Source organism: Empidonax traillii, unplaced genomic scaffold (assembly GCF_003031625.1).
Source record: "Empidonax traillii isolate 1590-97213 ecotype Southwest subspecies unplaced genomic scaffold, ASM303162v1 scaffold495:size1017845, whole genome shotgun sequence".
NCBI lineage: Eukaryota > Metazoa > Chordata > Aves > Passeriformes > Tyrannidae > Empidonax > Empidonax traillii.
The window spans coordinates 771,529-787,778 of record NW_020955688.1 but is presented as its reverse complement, the minus strand read 5'-3'; the positions used below and the strand labels follow the sequence as shown (position 1 = coordinate 787,778).

At 62.5% G+C, this 16,250-nt stretch overlaps 1 protein-coding gene across 3 annotated transcripts; it reads left to right on the top strand.

Annotated features, from left to right (window-relative positions):
- The first annotated feature begins 71 nt into the window (after positions 1-71).
- Positions 72-15,976, top strand: RNF44 (ring finger protein 44). Of its 3 annotated transcripts, none has more exons than XM_027896376.1 (11): positions 72-186; positions 12,083-12,263; positions 12,649-12,865; positions 13,353-13,520; positions 13,688-13,864; positions 14,050-14,211; positions 14,289-14,413; positions 14,572-14,659; positions 14,802-14,923; positions 15,032-15,131; positions 15,379-15,976. In XM_027896376.1, the coding sequence occupies exons 2-11, from the start codon at positions 12,157-12,159 to the stop codon at positions 15,439-15,441; spliced, it is 1,329 nt and encodes a 442-aa protein (XP_027752177.1). In that variant the 5' UTR covers positions 72-186; positions 12,083-12,156; the 3' UTR covers positions 15,442-15,976. The 3 variants fall into 3 exon arrangements, with proteins under 3 accessions (XP_027752177.1, XP_027752175.1, XP_027752176.1); XM_027896374.1 differs by lacking the exon at positions 72-186 and adding an exon at positions 727-865; XM_027896375.1 differs by lacking the exon at positions 72-186 and having other exon boundaries at positions 12,150-12,263; positions 12,746-12,865.
- Positions 15,977-16,250: the final 274 nt, after the last annotated feature.

Genomic DNA, 16,250 nt, shown 5'->3' with positions numbered 1-16,250 from the left:
TTCCATCGGCGCGACGGGCGCGGGGGCGCCATGAGGCGGGGCTGAGGCCGGAGCGGGAGCGGCACCGGGACCGGCACCGGCACGGACACGGAGCCCGGCGGGCCCGGCCGCCGCGCCATGCGAGCGGGCTGAGCGGCGGGCAGCGCCGCGGCACGGCACCGAGCGCCGGGGGAGAGCCTCCCGCAGGTACGGGGTGCGGCGGCGGCGGCCGCAGGCCCAGGTTGCGCGGGGCAGGGCCGGTGCCCCGGGGTGGAGGCGGCGGGCAGGGCCCGGGGCCGGGGGAACGGGGAGGGCAGCGCCGGGGCGGGGAGGTCGGGGAGGGCGGCGGGCAGGGCCCGGAGCGATGGAGTGGATGCAGGGCCGGAGGAGCGAGCGCGGCCCGGTGCGGCGGGGACGGCCGGGCCTGGCCCGGTGCGCAGAGCGGACGGATGGCCGGGGCGAGCGGGGGCAGCGGCGGCTGCTCGGGGCACCGGGATACTGGGGGAGCGGCCGTAAAGCGCAGCTGGGCCCGGTGCGACCACACGGCGGTGGGAGGAGCCCCCCATGCCCGCGGAGCCCCGCGGGGGGAAGGGGCCCCGCAGAGGGGCCTGCGCGGGGCAGCGGGGAGGGGGCGATCCCTGCCGGCCCCGGGGGCTGCCCGGGCCTGCCCCGGCCGGAGCCCCTTCTCGGGGGCTTCTGCGGCCCCGGCCGGGCGAGGGTCGGGGGCTCCTGCCGAGGCTGGTGCTGTGTCCTCGCCCTGCTGCGCACCCCAGGGTGCCCCGTCCGCTGTGCCCCTGCACCCCGGGAGCTGTGCAAGCCCCGGCGTGTTAGAGGGGACGGGAGGAGAAGCGGTGCAGCTCTTCGGAAAGTTGCGTTTGGGGAAGAGGTAGGAAACAAATGAGCCTGAACTGCCGGGGCGGTGATGGTGGCACCCTGGGTGGAGGCAGTGGGACAGGCTGTGCCACCGGGCTTGCAAGGTCTGTGCTGGAAGCGTGGGCTGTGTGCGGGACCCGTGGCATCCCTGTCCCACAGAGGACGTGTGGGACCAGGCTGTGGGCAGCTGGGATGGCTCCCCGCGTTTGCTCTCCCGGGCAGTTGAACCCTGCGGCAAGGCAGGTGCTGTCCCTCCGAGTGGGGACAGCCCCTCTTCCCACGTTGCTCGGTTCTGTGCTGGTGCCCTGTTCGCCAGCTCTGCACCAGCCCTCTGCTCCGGCACAACTGGCCGTGTGTCCGCAGCTCCGGAGCTCGTCCCCATGCTCGCCTCCTCACCATTCTGTGCCACTGCCTCGCTCTGTCCCTCTGCCACCTGTGCTCATGTCGGCTCTGACGCCCCAGGACCTCGAGGTCCCCCTCGAGGTGGGGCCTCGTGCCCCGGGGAGAGGGGCAGGCAGAGACCGGCAGGGCAGGTGGGTCCCCGGGGCCAGGCAGGAGCCCTGGGAGGAGGAGCAGCTGTCGGAGGGGAGCCGGCTGCGTCTGATGTCACTGCGGTGCATGGCGGGTAATTATGCACGTTGCAATGAAAATAATAAGGCCGGCTCCATAGTGGTGTCTAAAAATACTGCTAATGCGGAGTGCCTGCCGGGCGCCTTTGTTTGTCACCTTTGGGTGGCTGCTTTGGGGCTGGCTGGGTGGCGTCTCGCCCTTCAGCAGTGGGTTTGGTTTCGCAGGTGGACTGTGGCCTATCCATGCCCCCTCTCCAGTGGGAGCGGAGACAGGGCAGGTGTTGGCATGGGAGGTGAGGCAGGAGGCACCTGTGTGTGTGTGTGTGTGTGTGAGGCTCCAGTGTCCTCCCCCTGCAGATGGGCAGGGAGTCTCTGTGGGATAGCAGGCCTTTGCTTGGAGTGGATGCTCTGAATGGTGGCTGTGCTGTGTCCCAGTGACCAGTCCTGATGTCCCCTGGCAGGTACCAGTGTGCCAGCCTGCCCGAAGGCGGGTTGGCACAGATTGGGGTTTGGGCCCTGGTGGTGTGGTTTGTCCATCACTGGCATTGTGTGGACAGGGCAGAGCTCTCTGGGCCAGGGCTTCTAGACCTGCCCTCTGGGGCTGCCTCCACGATGTGTTCTGGCATGACCAGGACTGTGGCAACTTGCTGCTTTCTGGCTGAGCAAAGGCCAGGGGAGGGAGGGATACTTAACTGGAGTGGAGGGAAATGGTGTGATAGATGCTGGGTGGCATCAGGGTGCTGGGCCGGGGCAAGGACTGCCTGGCACACTGATCTCCGCTCCATGGGCTCTGCCTGGCCGCTCTCTGTGCAGCTCTGGCTGCTGCTGTGATCCCTCCGTCTGCTGCCAGTGCTGGAAGCTCCCACTGCAGTGGAGGGAGAGGCTTGCAGGGGTGATGAGAGCCATCTAGAGCCCACCAGACTGGCAGGGTGAAGGTGGTGTGTGGCAGGGCAGCAGCAGAGGGCCAGGAAGAGCAGGAAATGGGGAGCCTGTGTGCTGTGATGAGCCTCTTCCGTTTTGTGTGTTGGGAGGTCGGAGTTGTGGTGGCTGCTCTTGGTTCTCAGTTGATGCTTCTGGTGGGCTCTGACTCCAGCTGTCAGTCATGGGAGCTGAGCCTTGTCCCTCTTCACGGTGGAGCAAGCGGGGAGGTGTCACTTTGCCTGTGTGCTGTGTTGCTTTGCCTCTAGGGTCATGGCTGTGTTTCTGGGGCCCCATGCTGGGCTCTCCCTTCACTGGAGGGGGAGAATTGCTGCTGCCTCCACTCTTGCCAGGCACTAACTCCGTCCTCTGAAGCCACATATGGCGGTGGTGTTCCCTTGAGCAGTGAAACACACCATCCCTACCTGCTGCGCCGCCTGGCTCCCTCTGACGAGTGAGGAACAAGGAATGGGGAGAGGAGGCTGCGAATCCCCATTGATCTGCACCGTGGAAGCCGTGTGTTTGCGCCTGCCTGCCCGGGACTGGGGCTCTGCGAGGGGAATTGATCAAGCTGTAAAACCCAGAGCCAGCTAATGAAATAGGGACTATAGATTTTTATTTTAAATGGAAGAGAGTTTAGGGGAGATTTAATTATCCTTGGTTTATGGACCTGTTAGAGGAATGAAATAACAGCTGGCAGGTAGGGGCTGGGCTTTAGCTCACAGCACTTTTCTCCCAGGTGTCTGCAAAGCTGGTCAAGTCCTGCCTCCCAGGGCAGTGTGGGGACTGATGTGAAGTCACTCAGAGAAGAGCAGGACAGGGTAAAGTCATGCTTGTCCAGCCAGGTGTCCCTGCTTCCCAGTGGGAGCTTCTCTGCTCAAAGAATGGAAAGGCTGGCCCTGGGCAGTTGGGGCTGGTGTAAGAACAGCTCTCCTTGTCCCCGAGGCTTGGTGTGGGCCTGTCCTCGCCCTGGTGGACATCAGGGAGTTCGGGAGGCTGTGTCCCTCCAGGTGTCATTTCCTGGGGCCTGACTGTCACTGACACCCCTGTACCTGCGCAGTGTGTGGGGTTTGTAAAGCAGAGCTGCAGAGCGCTGGGACTCGCTGGGCTCAGCCGTGTTGGACACCAGCTGTAACGCTGTCACTACAGCCACTCCTCCCATGTGCATCCACTCCACTGTCACGTGAGCCCGGCCGCGGGCACAGCTCGGGAGGTGGTGGCAGCAAGCAGCACAGTGCTGGTTTTCAGCAGAAAAGCCTGGCTTATGGATGCTTTTAGTTTTTCACTTCTGAATCAAGGAGCCGGTGCACGGCATTTTCCCACCATCCCTTGGCTCCCTGCTTGGAGCAAGGTGGAGGAACACGGTTTGTCACCTGCCCTGTGTAGGTGAATGGTTGGCCAAGGGGTTTGCGTACCCATCAGGCAGACTTAGCCCACGAGGTGCAGTCTGATGTGTCCAGAGGCTGCTAAAACATCCAAGTTGCTGCTGGTGCTGGGAAGCCCTCCCAGAGGCCCTCCGACAGTGGTGTGCAGGAACTTGGGAGAGCCTGGCCCTGAGCCCTGCGGTCACGGAGCTGCACAAGGATGTTGCATGGCTCCCTGAGACAGGTCAGTTCTGGAGGGGAGTGGCATGGATCTGTGCTGTCCGCTTGCAGGGCTGCTGGGAGAAGCCAGGCTGCTGATTCCCTGGGCAGCAGAGCTGCACCACGGTGCTTATCCTTTCCTTCGCCCTTGCAACTCCAAGCCCTCAGCATTTCAGGGCATGAGCCATTTCCTGGAGGGCACAAGCAGCCCAGGGTGCCCATGTCCAATATGGGGTGTTTGGGTTTTCTGGAGTGGGGTGGTTTGGGAGGGCTCCACACTTTGCTGCGTGCACGGCAGAGGGCAAGGCAAGCAGCGTCCCCAGCAAGCAGCACTCATGATAGGCCTTGGGAATATTATTTTCCAGCTGCAGCTTGGTCCCTGGAGAACTGGCCTCGCTGGCTGTGTAGCTGTAGCTCTGGGCTTTCCTTGGCTACCCTGGAAAGCAGGATGAAGGATTTCAGCTCGACCATGCAGAGCAGAGGATTGGCCTGCAATGCTTTGTGTTAGGAGCTGCTTCCTCTCAAGTGAGCCTGTGTTGTGGTGATCCAGACTTCCAGCACCTCTTGCTGTTGCCCCTGGAAAGGGAGGGCTCATGCTCTGATCCTTTTTCCCCCCAGCCTGGCAGCACCAAGCTGTGGTCCCCTCCGGCAGGTTGTCTTTTCCCTGCTGTGCTGGTAGGGCTCCCTGGCAGCATTTGCATTTTGAGCCAAGTGTCTTAGTTGCTTTTCTCTCTGTGCCTGCGCTTTAGGAAAGTGGTGAACAATAAAAATCCACTGGCAAGAGCTGTAGCAGAGGTCAGGCAGCTCCTGTGCCCCAGGCTGCTCTCTTGTCACCGCACAGCCATGCTTTGTGCACGGGGGCTGTCAGCTTGAAAGTCATGTTTTTGCTCTTAAAGCCATCCCCAGGCACTGGTGTGGGGTTCTGTGAGTGATGTACTGGGGAGGTATTGCAGCAAACCTCCTTCGCATTTAGGGCAGTGGTCACTGCCTGTTTCGATGCATCTTGTAAGCAGCCTCTTGGCAAATTTTAAATCAAGGACAAAGGAGGGTAAGTGGTTGCTGAAAATCATGAATTTCTCTGAGCTCCTTTCTGAAAGTGATCGTTGCAGGTTGTCAGTGTCCCTGCAGGCTTCTTAAAATGCAAAACAAAGCACCCAGCCCAACTTCCTGACTGTCACCAGTGCTTTCAAGAGACGCTTTGTTTTGCTGAGTGGTAATGAAATTGGGCTTTGCCATCCACCTGCTCCTGGCTTTGCCTGTATCCCTTTGCTGGAGCTGCTCTGCCTGAGCACAGCGGGGAGCAGTGGGGAAGGTGTCTAGAGCCCAGTCCCTCCTGCTCTTGGCCCTTTGCTTGGCAGATGCCATTAGCACTGTCCATAGCATGTAGCAAGTGGGCTGGACTCAGAGGGTTGCTTGTGGAGAGATGGCAAGTGAGCTGGGGACTCCAGGGATGCTCTTTGGGGAATGGGAAATGGGGGCTGAATCCCTGCTCCCTGGGTTGGCTCTGCCCAAGGAGAGATTGATTCTGTTTTAGCAAAGGGCTCTTTGAAATGAGAACTGGAAGGTGAAATACAGAGGAGTATGGAGTCCCAAACTGCAAGCTGTGTTGGTAGGAAGCAAGGGAAGGACCGTGGAGGCTGCCCAGGAAGCAGATTGGGGATGGACCTGGTGGCATTTGCTCTTCTCTCCCCACCTGTGTGCAACTGAGCTGTGGAACTGGCTGCTGCAGGATGCCAGGGCAGACAGAGGTGAGCAAGGTTCAGTGGGCTTCTGGAGTCCACCCAGGTGAGAGGAGGACACAACCCATGCCTTGATGCTGCTCAGCTTCAGACGTGCCTGAGCTGGGCGCAGTTGCTGCACCAGCAGCCTTCTGGTCATTCTGTTCAAGTTGTGCTGGTGTTTCTAGGGCAAACAAAGGAAAGTGGAGATATCTCTGCAGATTATTTACCCTGTCCTAAGGAAATTAAGGCTTGTGCGAGCTGCAAGCTTATTGTTTATTTGTGAGTGTTCTCCTCTCTGCTTTGAACTTGCTGGATGGTGTCAGCTGGGGTAGATGTGTGTGGATGCTGTCTCTAAGGTCTTGGCTTGCTACAGGCTCCGGCTCTTGGGGAGGAAGGTGCTGCTAGTCCTCCCTCTGCAGTGCAGCTCAGCCGTGCTATTAGACATCAGAGAATCCACGTGGGAGAGATCGACAGGAAACTGGGCGTTATCAGTTCCGCTGCCTGTGCAGCTACTCGCTCCTCATGTCAGCATCCTCCACGTGTGTGTGGCTGGAGGCGTTTGATGGGAGTGCTGTCAGCCCGGGGGTGGGAGTGGGTGGTGTGTGATCAGGCGGAGGCGTCCTGCCTCCGCTGCCGGTGAACTCGGCTACACCGGCTGTGTGGAGCAGGGGGGGAGCCCCTCACTCCCCTGTTGCTACAGGGGAGAAGTGCTTCACCCTGCTGATGTGAGGGTGTCCCATGTCCTCTGGTGCTTGCATTGGGCCTTGGGTAGCATGGGGACACTCCTACTCCCCGCTCCCCTCAGCGTAAGGAGATTCTGCGTGCGTGGTGCTGGTTTCTTACCACCTTTTTCCAGGCACTGAGAAGAAGAGAGAAGGATCTGGGGCCTCTTCATCTCCCTGGACTTGTGTGAGAGGCCAGCGAGAGCATAAAAGCAAGGCATTGGCATGCTGGGTGTCGGGGAGAGCATGGGGGGCAGAGCAAACCTCCAGTGGGAGATGTGCTCTCACCACTGGATCACCCTTACTAATCCTGTGTCAGACCTGACCTATATATGGGGCAAAGGAGGCAGCACGCCTGCAGCAGCAGATGGTATCTTTAAGAGCCTGGGCTTGGGAAGGCTTCGTTCTGCTGGCCCCCAGCTCTTTGGAGGGAGAGCATGGGCCAGCCGTCAGCTGCAGAGCAGCTGAGTTCAGCCTGAGCAGCCCCTTGCAGGTACAGAGCTTTCTAAGGCTGCTGCCTGGCACTGCTCACCAGGGGTGTCACAGGTCTTGGTGGCTGGGCTGGGGATCCTGGTCCTGGTCCAGATGTGCTGAACCAGTGTCTGTGGCCAGCCTTGCTGTAGCATCGCTTGGGCTCCTCACGTGGCTCTTCAGGCAGAATTCTGGATGTGGAGCACTGTGATGTTGGTGGCTGTGTCCCTGAGACAGCGAAAGGCAGGGTGGGCCGAGCCACTTCTACATGCTCTGACCCTGAAGCTGCACGTGTGGTGCCCTGTCCGTGCTGGCAGTGTGGCTGCACCACAGGGATAATCCAGCCTGGCTGGGCAGGGAGCAGGAGCAGCATGTGAGCTGTGCTCCATCGATGGCTTCTCCCAACGCTGTCCTGAGGACATCGATAGCTGCTGGCCGCGGGGGAGCTGGTGACGCTGGAGCGGGTCCGCAGGGAGTGTCTGCACAGATATCCACCATCTGTGGCCTCTGCCTGCTGCCGGTGCGCTGACTGTGTCCTGGCAGCCTTGGGAAGGTGCAGTGTTGCCTCTGTGCACAAATAGTGGCAAGGTCAAAGGGCAGAGTGCTGTTTTCCTTCTCTTACCTCCAGTCCTCAAATCTTGGAGCGAAGTAGAGCAGACCTGGAAGGGTGGTTGTTCAGGTCTGGGCTGATCGAGTCCTTTGGCTGTTTCTCCTGGTGTGCCTGTGTGAGCACATGGATCTGACTCCATGGTAGGTCTGCCCCACTGTGCTGCTTTCCTGTCCTGTGTGTCCCCTGCCATGGGGACAGAAGCAGTTGTCCATTATGCTGTTGACAGTCATAATAGAGGGAGCTTGCCCCTGGATCCTCCATGTCCTGGGAGGTCCTTGAGCCTGGTGTGGTTCCTCCTGCGTTCCTGGATTTGGGGTGAGGGTAAGAGCTGTCAAACTGGCCTTGAGAGGGGTGTGGAGGGCACTGGGCTGGGATGGGGCAAAGCTGAATCCAACTGCTCATCTGCAGTGATGAGCTACTGAATTGTTAAATTGTCGATCTGAGGTCTTCTTTGAAAGGGGTGATGCTACAAATTAATTAGCTCCCTTTTGGTTGTTAGCACTTTAAAACCCAGCTGTCAGGGGAGGGCTGGTTTATAGGCATTACATCAGGGCTGCCGGTTGGCTCGCTCGCCTACCTGGGAATTTCTAAGTGTGCGTTGTAACCGGGGGAAATTTGGCTCGGCTGCAGCATCTGGCTCTCAGCGAAGCTGCTGCGACACGCTGCCCTGAGCAGGGGGGTCTGACTGGCACTGAGGGGGGCTCCGAGGGCACACGGGGAGCTGCTGGCTCGTCTTGGTGAGCAGGCCCCGAGGAGCCGGTGGCTCAGCCTCCCAGTGTGTGGTTCCCAGGGAATCAGTGGCACAGCCTTCCCGTTGTATGGCTCCTGGGAACCGGTGGCTCGGCCTCTCAGTGTTCAGCTTCCAGTGATAGCCACAAGCCAGGGGACTTGCTCAGGTGAGCTGTGCAGGAGATGGTCGACGTAGTACCTGCTCCTTGTTTAATAACTGTGAGAGAGTAGGAGGCTTTTGTAAAGCAAAAGGGGCTTTTCCAGTGCATGGAAGTTTGTCCAGGGTGAGACGTCATGGCAGAGCTGTTGGTGCGGGCAAGGGCTTGATGTGCAGAGCAGGAGGGGAGCAGCTCCTCCGTGCTCCCGTCCCAGTGGGGGAGGTGACAGGGGGGCCGAGCTCCTTCTTCCCCATCCCCTTGCCCGGACTTTTCAGCCCACCAGGCTCACGGAGCTGGGGCCCGGGGGGGGGACACAGCCGCAGGTAAGATGCCCCCAGGCGTGGGGGCCATCCCGGCGGGGTGAGGTGGCTGGTGCCCTGTGCTCCCGCCCCGGGCCCGTCCCGGTGGTCCCGGGCGGGGGTCGCTGCCCCGCGTGGCGGCCCCGCGCTCCAAGATGGCTGCGGACCGTGACACGCCTGGTCACGTGGGACGCGCGCGCGCCGCGCCGCCCCCCCATCTCCCCCCCCGGTGCCCCCGGTCCCCCCCCGCCCCCGCGCGCGCCCCCGGTGCCCCCGAGCGCTGCGATCGCTCCGGCGCGTCCCGCCGGCTCTTAAAGGGACACGCACCCGCCGCGGCCGCCCCGCGCCGCGCACAACAAAGAGGCACCGGAAACAGCGGCGGCGGGGAGGGGGCCGGCCCGGCGGGAGGCGGGCGGGAGGGAGGGAGGGGAGGGCCGGCGGCGGGCCGGCGGGGGGGGGGCAGGCCCGGGCCCGGCGTCGGCGAACAAAGAGCGGCGGGAGGGAGGGGGCGGGGGCGCCGCGGCTGCACCGGAGCGGCGGCCCAGGCCATCGCTGCAGGTACGTGCGGGCCGGGGGGGGCGTGAGCGGGGCGGGGGCGGGGGCCGCCCCCCGGACCTTCGGCGGCACCTGCCCCGGGCGGCGGCGGCGGGGCCCGGCGGCCGCCTTTGTTATTGCTTTTGTTTGGCGCCGAGCACATGGCCCCGGAGCGGCCGCTCTTAAAGCCACAGCTCCGCGCCCGCACCGACGCCGGCACCGGTGGGGCTCTGCGGCGGGGGCCGCAGCCCGGGGTGCGCTGCCCGGGGCCGGTGGTCACGGTGCCTTCCCGGGGTGCTGCACGGCGGGGCGCCCCGTCGGAGCGCTCCGGGATGCGCCGCTCGCTCCGCCGCGTGTCGCCGTCCTGGAGATGCGGGAGCCGAGCTCGGGTCGGGTTTGGGTTTGGGGTCGGGGTCGGCCCTCTAAAGGAGCTGCCGGTGCGGCGGGGCCAGCGGTGACCCCGCTCCCGGGAGAGCGGCGGGGAAGGGGTTTCGGGGGAGCTGGGGTTGCCGGGACTGAGCCGGCGGCGGGGTGGGAGCACAGTCGGGGCGGGCGGCTCCCTCGGCAGCCCCCGAGCCCGGCTCTGCCCGAGCAGATGGCACCGGGCGTGAGCGCTGGCGCGCTGCTAACTTTGTTCTCGACGGGGCCCGGGAGCCGCCTCCCTCCGCCCCTCCGAGGGGCTGCGAGGATCGCGGTGCCCTTCGCTGTCGGGCTGCCGTGGCCTCCTCGGGGTCGCGGCCACCCTGCCCGGGGTGGCCGCTGGCTCCCAGCCACGAGTGCGAGGGAGGGAGCTGGGTGTGCCCGCGTGGAGCAAGAGGGTGGATGCCTTGGGGGTGCTCGTTGTGGCAGGATGGGGGCCGGGCCACCACCGCGTCCGCGAGTCGGGGATGTCCCGCCTCGAGGTGCCGTCCTAGGGTGCTCGAAGCCCAGGCAGCCCCCACTGCTCCGGAGGTCCCGCGAACAGGCGAGCCCTTGTGTGGCTTCAGTGTGCCTCTGGGGAAACCCATCCCGAAGCCCATCGCTGTGGTGTCTGGTCTAGAAGGTGCCCGCCGGGTCACGCAGGGCCTTGATACCATGTGTGCTCCGAGAGTGAGGATGTGGAACTGAAAGCATTAACACCTCAGAGAGGCTTCTTAGGAGTGGGGTTAAACCTGGGCTGCTGATGTGCCCTGGTCTCCAGCCTGCTCAGGGGAACACGGCAGCCGAGCAGTGTTGAGGGGAACAGAATAAGCCACCCGTGGGGCAGACCCTTCCTGTTCTGGCACACCCCCTTCCCTGGCAGCAGGCACAGATGAGGTTCCTTAGAGTTCAGCCGGTGGCTTTTGCTTGTTTTTCCTTTTTCCTCCCAAAACAAAGAGAGAAATTTACTTTCAGCTTTCACAGTAGTGTAGTAGGTGGAAGTGAGGTTAAGAAGAGACCCGTGTGTGGCACAGAGCTTGCCCTGGTGACATCTCACCGTGCTTGCTGATGCCCATCACCCAAAAGTGACATTGCAGCTTCTTGCTGCTGGGCTGACCCTCTCTCAGCCTCCTCCTGGGACTGAGCAGTGTTCCCCAGGATCCAGGTACCCTTCCTGCCCCCAGTGTGCCTTTACCATTGACACTGAGGAAGAAGTGTGGCTGAAGGAGATGGTTTGGGAGGGCACCAGCCTGCAGGCAAGCTGAATTTAGGGGCAGGTGGGCTGCAGTGCCAAGGCCATGACTGCTTCCACTTGCTGACCAGGGCTGTGGAGGCTGAAGGAAGGTGGGCAGTGGGAGGGTGCCCAGGGAGGGTGTTGGACACACATTGAGCCATGGAAGGTCCTTTTGGGACCCTGGAAACCAGAGCCTAGGGAAGCACAGTCCCATGTGCAGATGTTTCTGCAGTGCTAAGCTTCACTGGGACTGAGGGGGCTGAATTGTGTGGTAGGAGGGGGCTCTGGTATGAGGACATCAGCCAGCCTGGGTGCAGGAGGGGAGATGGGGCAGGGCCAGGGCTCTGTACCCAGTCCGCTTGCCTGTGTTCCCACTGTCCCTCTGTGTCTGGAAGCAGCTGGGGAAGCAGAGCTGCCTGCCTGACTTCGACATAGCCCATGCCTGTCCCCTGCTCCGCAGGGATGTGCGGCTGTGCCCTGTGTGCAGCAGGGAGTTGAGGTGCACAACCCTGACACAGCAGGGCCGTGAGCCCCACTGCCCTTGCCAGCCCCTGTGCCTGCTACCAGGGCAGCAGTGTCACTCCAGAGTAGGTTGTGAAGGAGTCCAGCAAGAGAGAGCAGTCCCCAGAACCAGCACTGGAGCCTATCTTGGCCAAGGACATGCTGGAAACCCCCCACGCCACCGCTCAGGCTCCCCATTGGCTATCGAGCAGCCAGGCCGCAGGGCCCTTCACTACTTGCTTTTCTCTGTGCCAAAAACAAGCTCTTCTCTCTCCCTTTGTGTCTGTGTTGTGCATGGGGGGTAGCTCTGGCCATGCAGTGGAGGGACAGTAATGGGGGGATGATGTGGATGGGCTCTTCTGTAGCCAGCTCCAGGAGAGAGGGTGGCTGCAGCAGCAAGAGCTCCAGCCCTTGGCATTACAATCCTTGTGGGGAGGGAGCAGCAGGCTGAGCTGTGGGGGGACAGTGGTGCCGTGCTGATTCAATGTCACTTGTGCAGGTCTCTGGTCATGGAAAGGGTGGTCTGACTCCCAGCATTTAGGGGCATGGCAGGAGCCAAGCAGGCTGCAATTCCCCTCCCACCCCTTCTAGCAAGTCCGTGGGTGCAGTGGCTGCCCCAGCCCTGCTCGGTGCCTCCTTTCTTCCCTCTCCCAAAGCAGATGGTGAAGGAGTGAGCTGGGGTGATGCTGTGCCGGCTTGGGGCATGGGGAGGACTGGGGGCTCCTGTAGCCCTGTGCAGCCCCAGAGGTTGTGGTGCCGTGACCCAGCTGTCCTTCTCACAGGATCCAAGGTGCTGGTGTCTTGCCCTGCCTGGAACCTGAGGTCCCGTGTGCCCATCCGCCTCCCGACGTCACCAATGCGACCATGGGAACTGGCAGTGAATAGGCGGCCGCCCTCTGCCCCTTTTGCCCAGCGCCGTTTCTCGGGGGGACCCTGCAGCAGCCCCGACCACCTCCGGCGAAGGTACGGGGTGCGGTGTGGAGCCCTGTCCCCCACAGCCTGTGGGGACGTAGGGTTGGTTCTCTGGCCCTGCTGGGGCAAGGCACCGTCTCCCGAGGGACTTGGGTGGAGATTGACAGGGAAGCACATCCACTTGACCTGACTGAGGGGTCCCTGGGGAGCAGAGGGTCCTTTCTGTGCTGCGGACACTGAGAGGGCACTCGCAGAGTGAGCAGAGAAGCTGTTTGTGGAGCTGCCCAACCTGATGTGGCCTGGCACAATGCCCTGAGCGTCTCGCCCTGGGCACTGGGCTGGCACCGACCCACCTGTAGCCACCCTACCTGGGGCTGCGGTGCCCCTGGCCTGGGGGTCACTCCTGCTCTGTTTCTCTCCTGCGGTGGCCCCACAGCCCCCCTGCCAGGCGTCAGTGGGGACGACGCGACAGACCTCTGGCAACCCTGCTGGGCCAGGATGAGCCCCAGCTGCACCCTGCCTTCCCCCAGCAGCCGCACATCCCTGTAGATGAGCCCCGTGCCTACGCTCTTCCCAGCACGCCGCCACGAATGCTTCACCCAGCTGCTCACCCGCCCCACCAGAACCCATTCATGGTGGATCTGCATGACCAGGTAGGTACTGCAGCCCCAGCCCTACTCCTAAGTGTGGCCCTGGACTGGTGTCTGGGGTGGTGACATGTCCCTGGGTCCCCTCTGACCACTTGCTGCTGGGAGCACCCAACCCTGAGCCTTTTGGTGTTCTTGTCCTCTGAGCACTTAAATCCTGGGGTCCCTATACCAACTTGAGTGTGCCCGGGGTGGTCTCTGCTCCCAGGGTCTGGGGGTAGTCCCCTCATAGGGTTGTTCATGTCATAATTGTCACTGTCATCTGTGGTGGCAGCGCTGGCTTGGAGGCTGTGCCAGCTCGTCTGTGGGGAGCAAAAGCTTTGTGAAACTGAGCCTGCACTCGGACCTTTTCTCTGGCCACCACTGGTGGGATGGAGGTGCCAGGTGTTGTTTTCCAGTGCTGGGTGCTCAACACCCTGCTGTCACCCTGTCAGGATGGGGACAGCTCAGCCAGGGCTGTGTCCTGACAGTGCCCTTGGCGCCTCATCCTCAGGTGCACCAGGGACCTGTCCCTCTCTCCTACACGGTTACCACCGTCACGACGCAAGGCTTCCCCATCCACGCTGGCCAGCACATCCCTGGGTGCAGCACCCAGCAGCTCCCAGCATGCTCAGTGATGTTCAGTGGACAGCACTACCCGCTCTGCTGCCTCCCACCCCCGGTGAGTCATGGCAGGGGACACCTGGGGACAGCCTGGACCATGGGTGCCCAGAGGTTATGTGGGTACTCAGGCCCACTGGAGGGCAAATGTCTGAGGGTCTGTTGGAGGTCCTGGGGAGAGGGCAGGGGTGTCTGACCCTGTTTTTTTCTCTCTGTGTCTCCCCACAGCTGATTCAGGCATGTGCCATGCAACAGCTTCCCGTCTCCTACCAGACATTCCCCCCCATCATCTCCAGCGACCATTACATCCTGCACCCGCCCCCGCCGCCAGTGCCCCCTCACCAGCCGCCCCACATGGCCCCCCTGGGGCAGTTTGTACCTCTCCAAGCCCAGCATCCACGCATGGTGAGTTGGGGTGGGGGTACGGGTTTGGGATGTGATGCACCCAACGAACACCGCCTTGGGGTCTTGTCCTTCTGCAACCCCTGTGGGTCTGAGCTGGGGGTGGTGGGTAAGGATGCCCAGGGTCCTGGTAGTGTCGGGGAAGTGTCGATGGGATGCTTCTCCCAGCCTAACTGTTTCCCCCGCAGCCTCTGCAGAGGATAGACAATGATGTGGACCTACGTGGGGAGCAGCACCCTATCGCAGGCTTCACATACCCCCCGTCTCACCACGCCCCCACGCTGTCGCCCTCCATGCCGCTGCATTACCTCCCTCACGACCCGCTGCACCAAGAACTGCCATTTGGTGTGGTGAGTCCCTGTCCTGTGGAGGGGTTGGGGACACTGTGGGGCTGGCACGGCTCTGAGTGCCCTGTCTCTCCCTGCAGCCATACCCCCACATGATGCCCCGGCGGCTGAACGCTCAGCGGTACCGGCTGCAACAGGCGCTGCCCCCACCGCCACCCCCTCCACCGCCGCCTCCGTACTATCCGAGCTTCCTGCCCTATTTCCTGTGAGTACCAGGGGGTTATGGTATAGGGAAGGGGTGGTGCTGTGGGTGGGGCCCACAGTGGCACAGTGTTGGCACAGGTGGCTCTGCCCCCCTCGAGATGTCAAGGTGGAGGTTGGGGTTTGTGGCCCCACACCGACTATCCCATCCTTCCCCCCCAGCTCTATGCTTCCTGTGTCACCGACGGCCGTGGGGCCCACGATCAGCCTAGACCTGGATGTGGATGATGTGGAGATGGAGAATTACGAGGTATGTTGGCTCAGCTTCCCCACAGGATGGTGGGATTGAGGGCTGGGGGTTGTGGTGATCACTCTTCTGGGAGGGGAGAGCCTGGAGCGGTGCTGTGCTGGGACGTGAGATGAGCTAAACCATCCTCTGCATCTCCTTCCAGGCACTGCTGAACTTGGCCGAGCGGCTGGGGGAGGCCAAGCCACGGGGACTCACCAAAGCAGACATCGAACACCTCCCGTCCTACCGCTTCAACCCTGAGAGCCACCAGTCCGAGCAGACCCTGTGAGTGAGCCCGGGGTGCACGTGGGAGTCTGTTGAGGGGCTGGGGGCCAGGGCTGGTGGTAGGGCCATGGCTGGAGGTGGGGTCCTACTGATGGCTGCCTCCCCCAGGTGCGTTGTGTGCTTCAGTGACTTCGAGGCCCGGCAGCTTCTCCGCGTCCTGCCCTGCAACCACGAGTTCCACGCCAAGTGTGTCGACAAATGGTTAAAGGTACTGCCTGTGCCCTCTGTGAGGAGTGTGGTGGCTTCTTGGGAGCATTGAGGGCACCAAGTGCTGCCTTTTGGGTGGCCTCAGTGCCCTGCAGCACAGGAGGGATGCACTGGGAGCTGGGGCCAAGCACTGTGCCAGGCTGGATCAGACACTCCCAGGGTGTGGTTCCAACCCTTACCGGTGGGGTGTGGGTGCAGCTGGTGCCATGGGGTGTCCCCTCACTTGCCCTGTCTCTGGTTGCCTGCAGGCGAACCGCACGTGCCCGATCTGCCGGGCGGACGCGTCGGAGGTGCAGCGGGAGGCGGACTGAAGCTGGCGGGCGCTGTGCCGCACAATTCGCTAGAGGACGAGGTCGCCGGGCCGGGGCGAGGGCCGCTGCCCGCTGCTGGGGCCTGACCCTGCGCTTACCCCCCTCCCCAAAGCCTCTCCTCGGATGTGGTGAGCATTGAGCAGTCCGGGCTCCCGGCCAGCCCTCCTCCTCCCCGCCGGGGCACGGACTTGGCCGGACGCCTGCCCGCTGCGCTCCCAGGGCCCCGAATCGTGTTGTGCTGGAGGCGGGAGGCGCGTGGCCGTGCCCTCCGCGCTCCAAAGACGCTGTTGTTGCTCCATCACTTTTCCAGGTCTTTGTACTCCGCTAGGGAATTAGTGGTTTTTCCCTTTGTCACTTTTTTTTTTTTTTTTTTTTTTTTAATTTTTACAATAGGTTTTTTTTTCCTGTTTCCATTTCCGTCACAATTTTGGTTCTGTGGCCGTATGCCCCAGGGGTGCGCAGGCGGCTCCTCCCCTCAACGTTGCTCGAGGAGGACACGGGGAGGAGAGAGGAGGGAGCGCTGTGGGTTTGATGCTGCGGCACCCCAAGCCGGAGCGCTGGGCCGGCCCCGGGGACGGCCAGAGGAGGTGCCTGGCGGAATGTGGCCAAGGTGGGACACCAGCAACCCTGCAGCATGGCCGGGGCAGGAAGGCAGGAACGTCTGTCCTTGCTCTCATATGCAGCCCGGCTCAGCCCTTTTCCTGCCTCAGGTGCCCTGGGGAACCCTGGAGGGTTATGGCTGCTTAGGGTCTTTCACCAGTGGGAGGACGGTGCTGGCACAGCCCTGGCCCCTCTCCCTGTTCATTCCC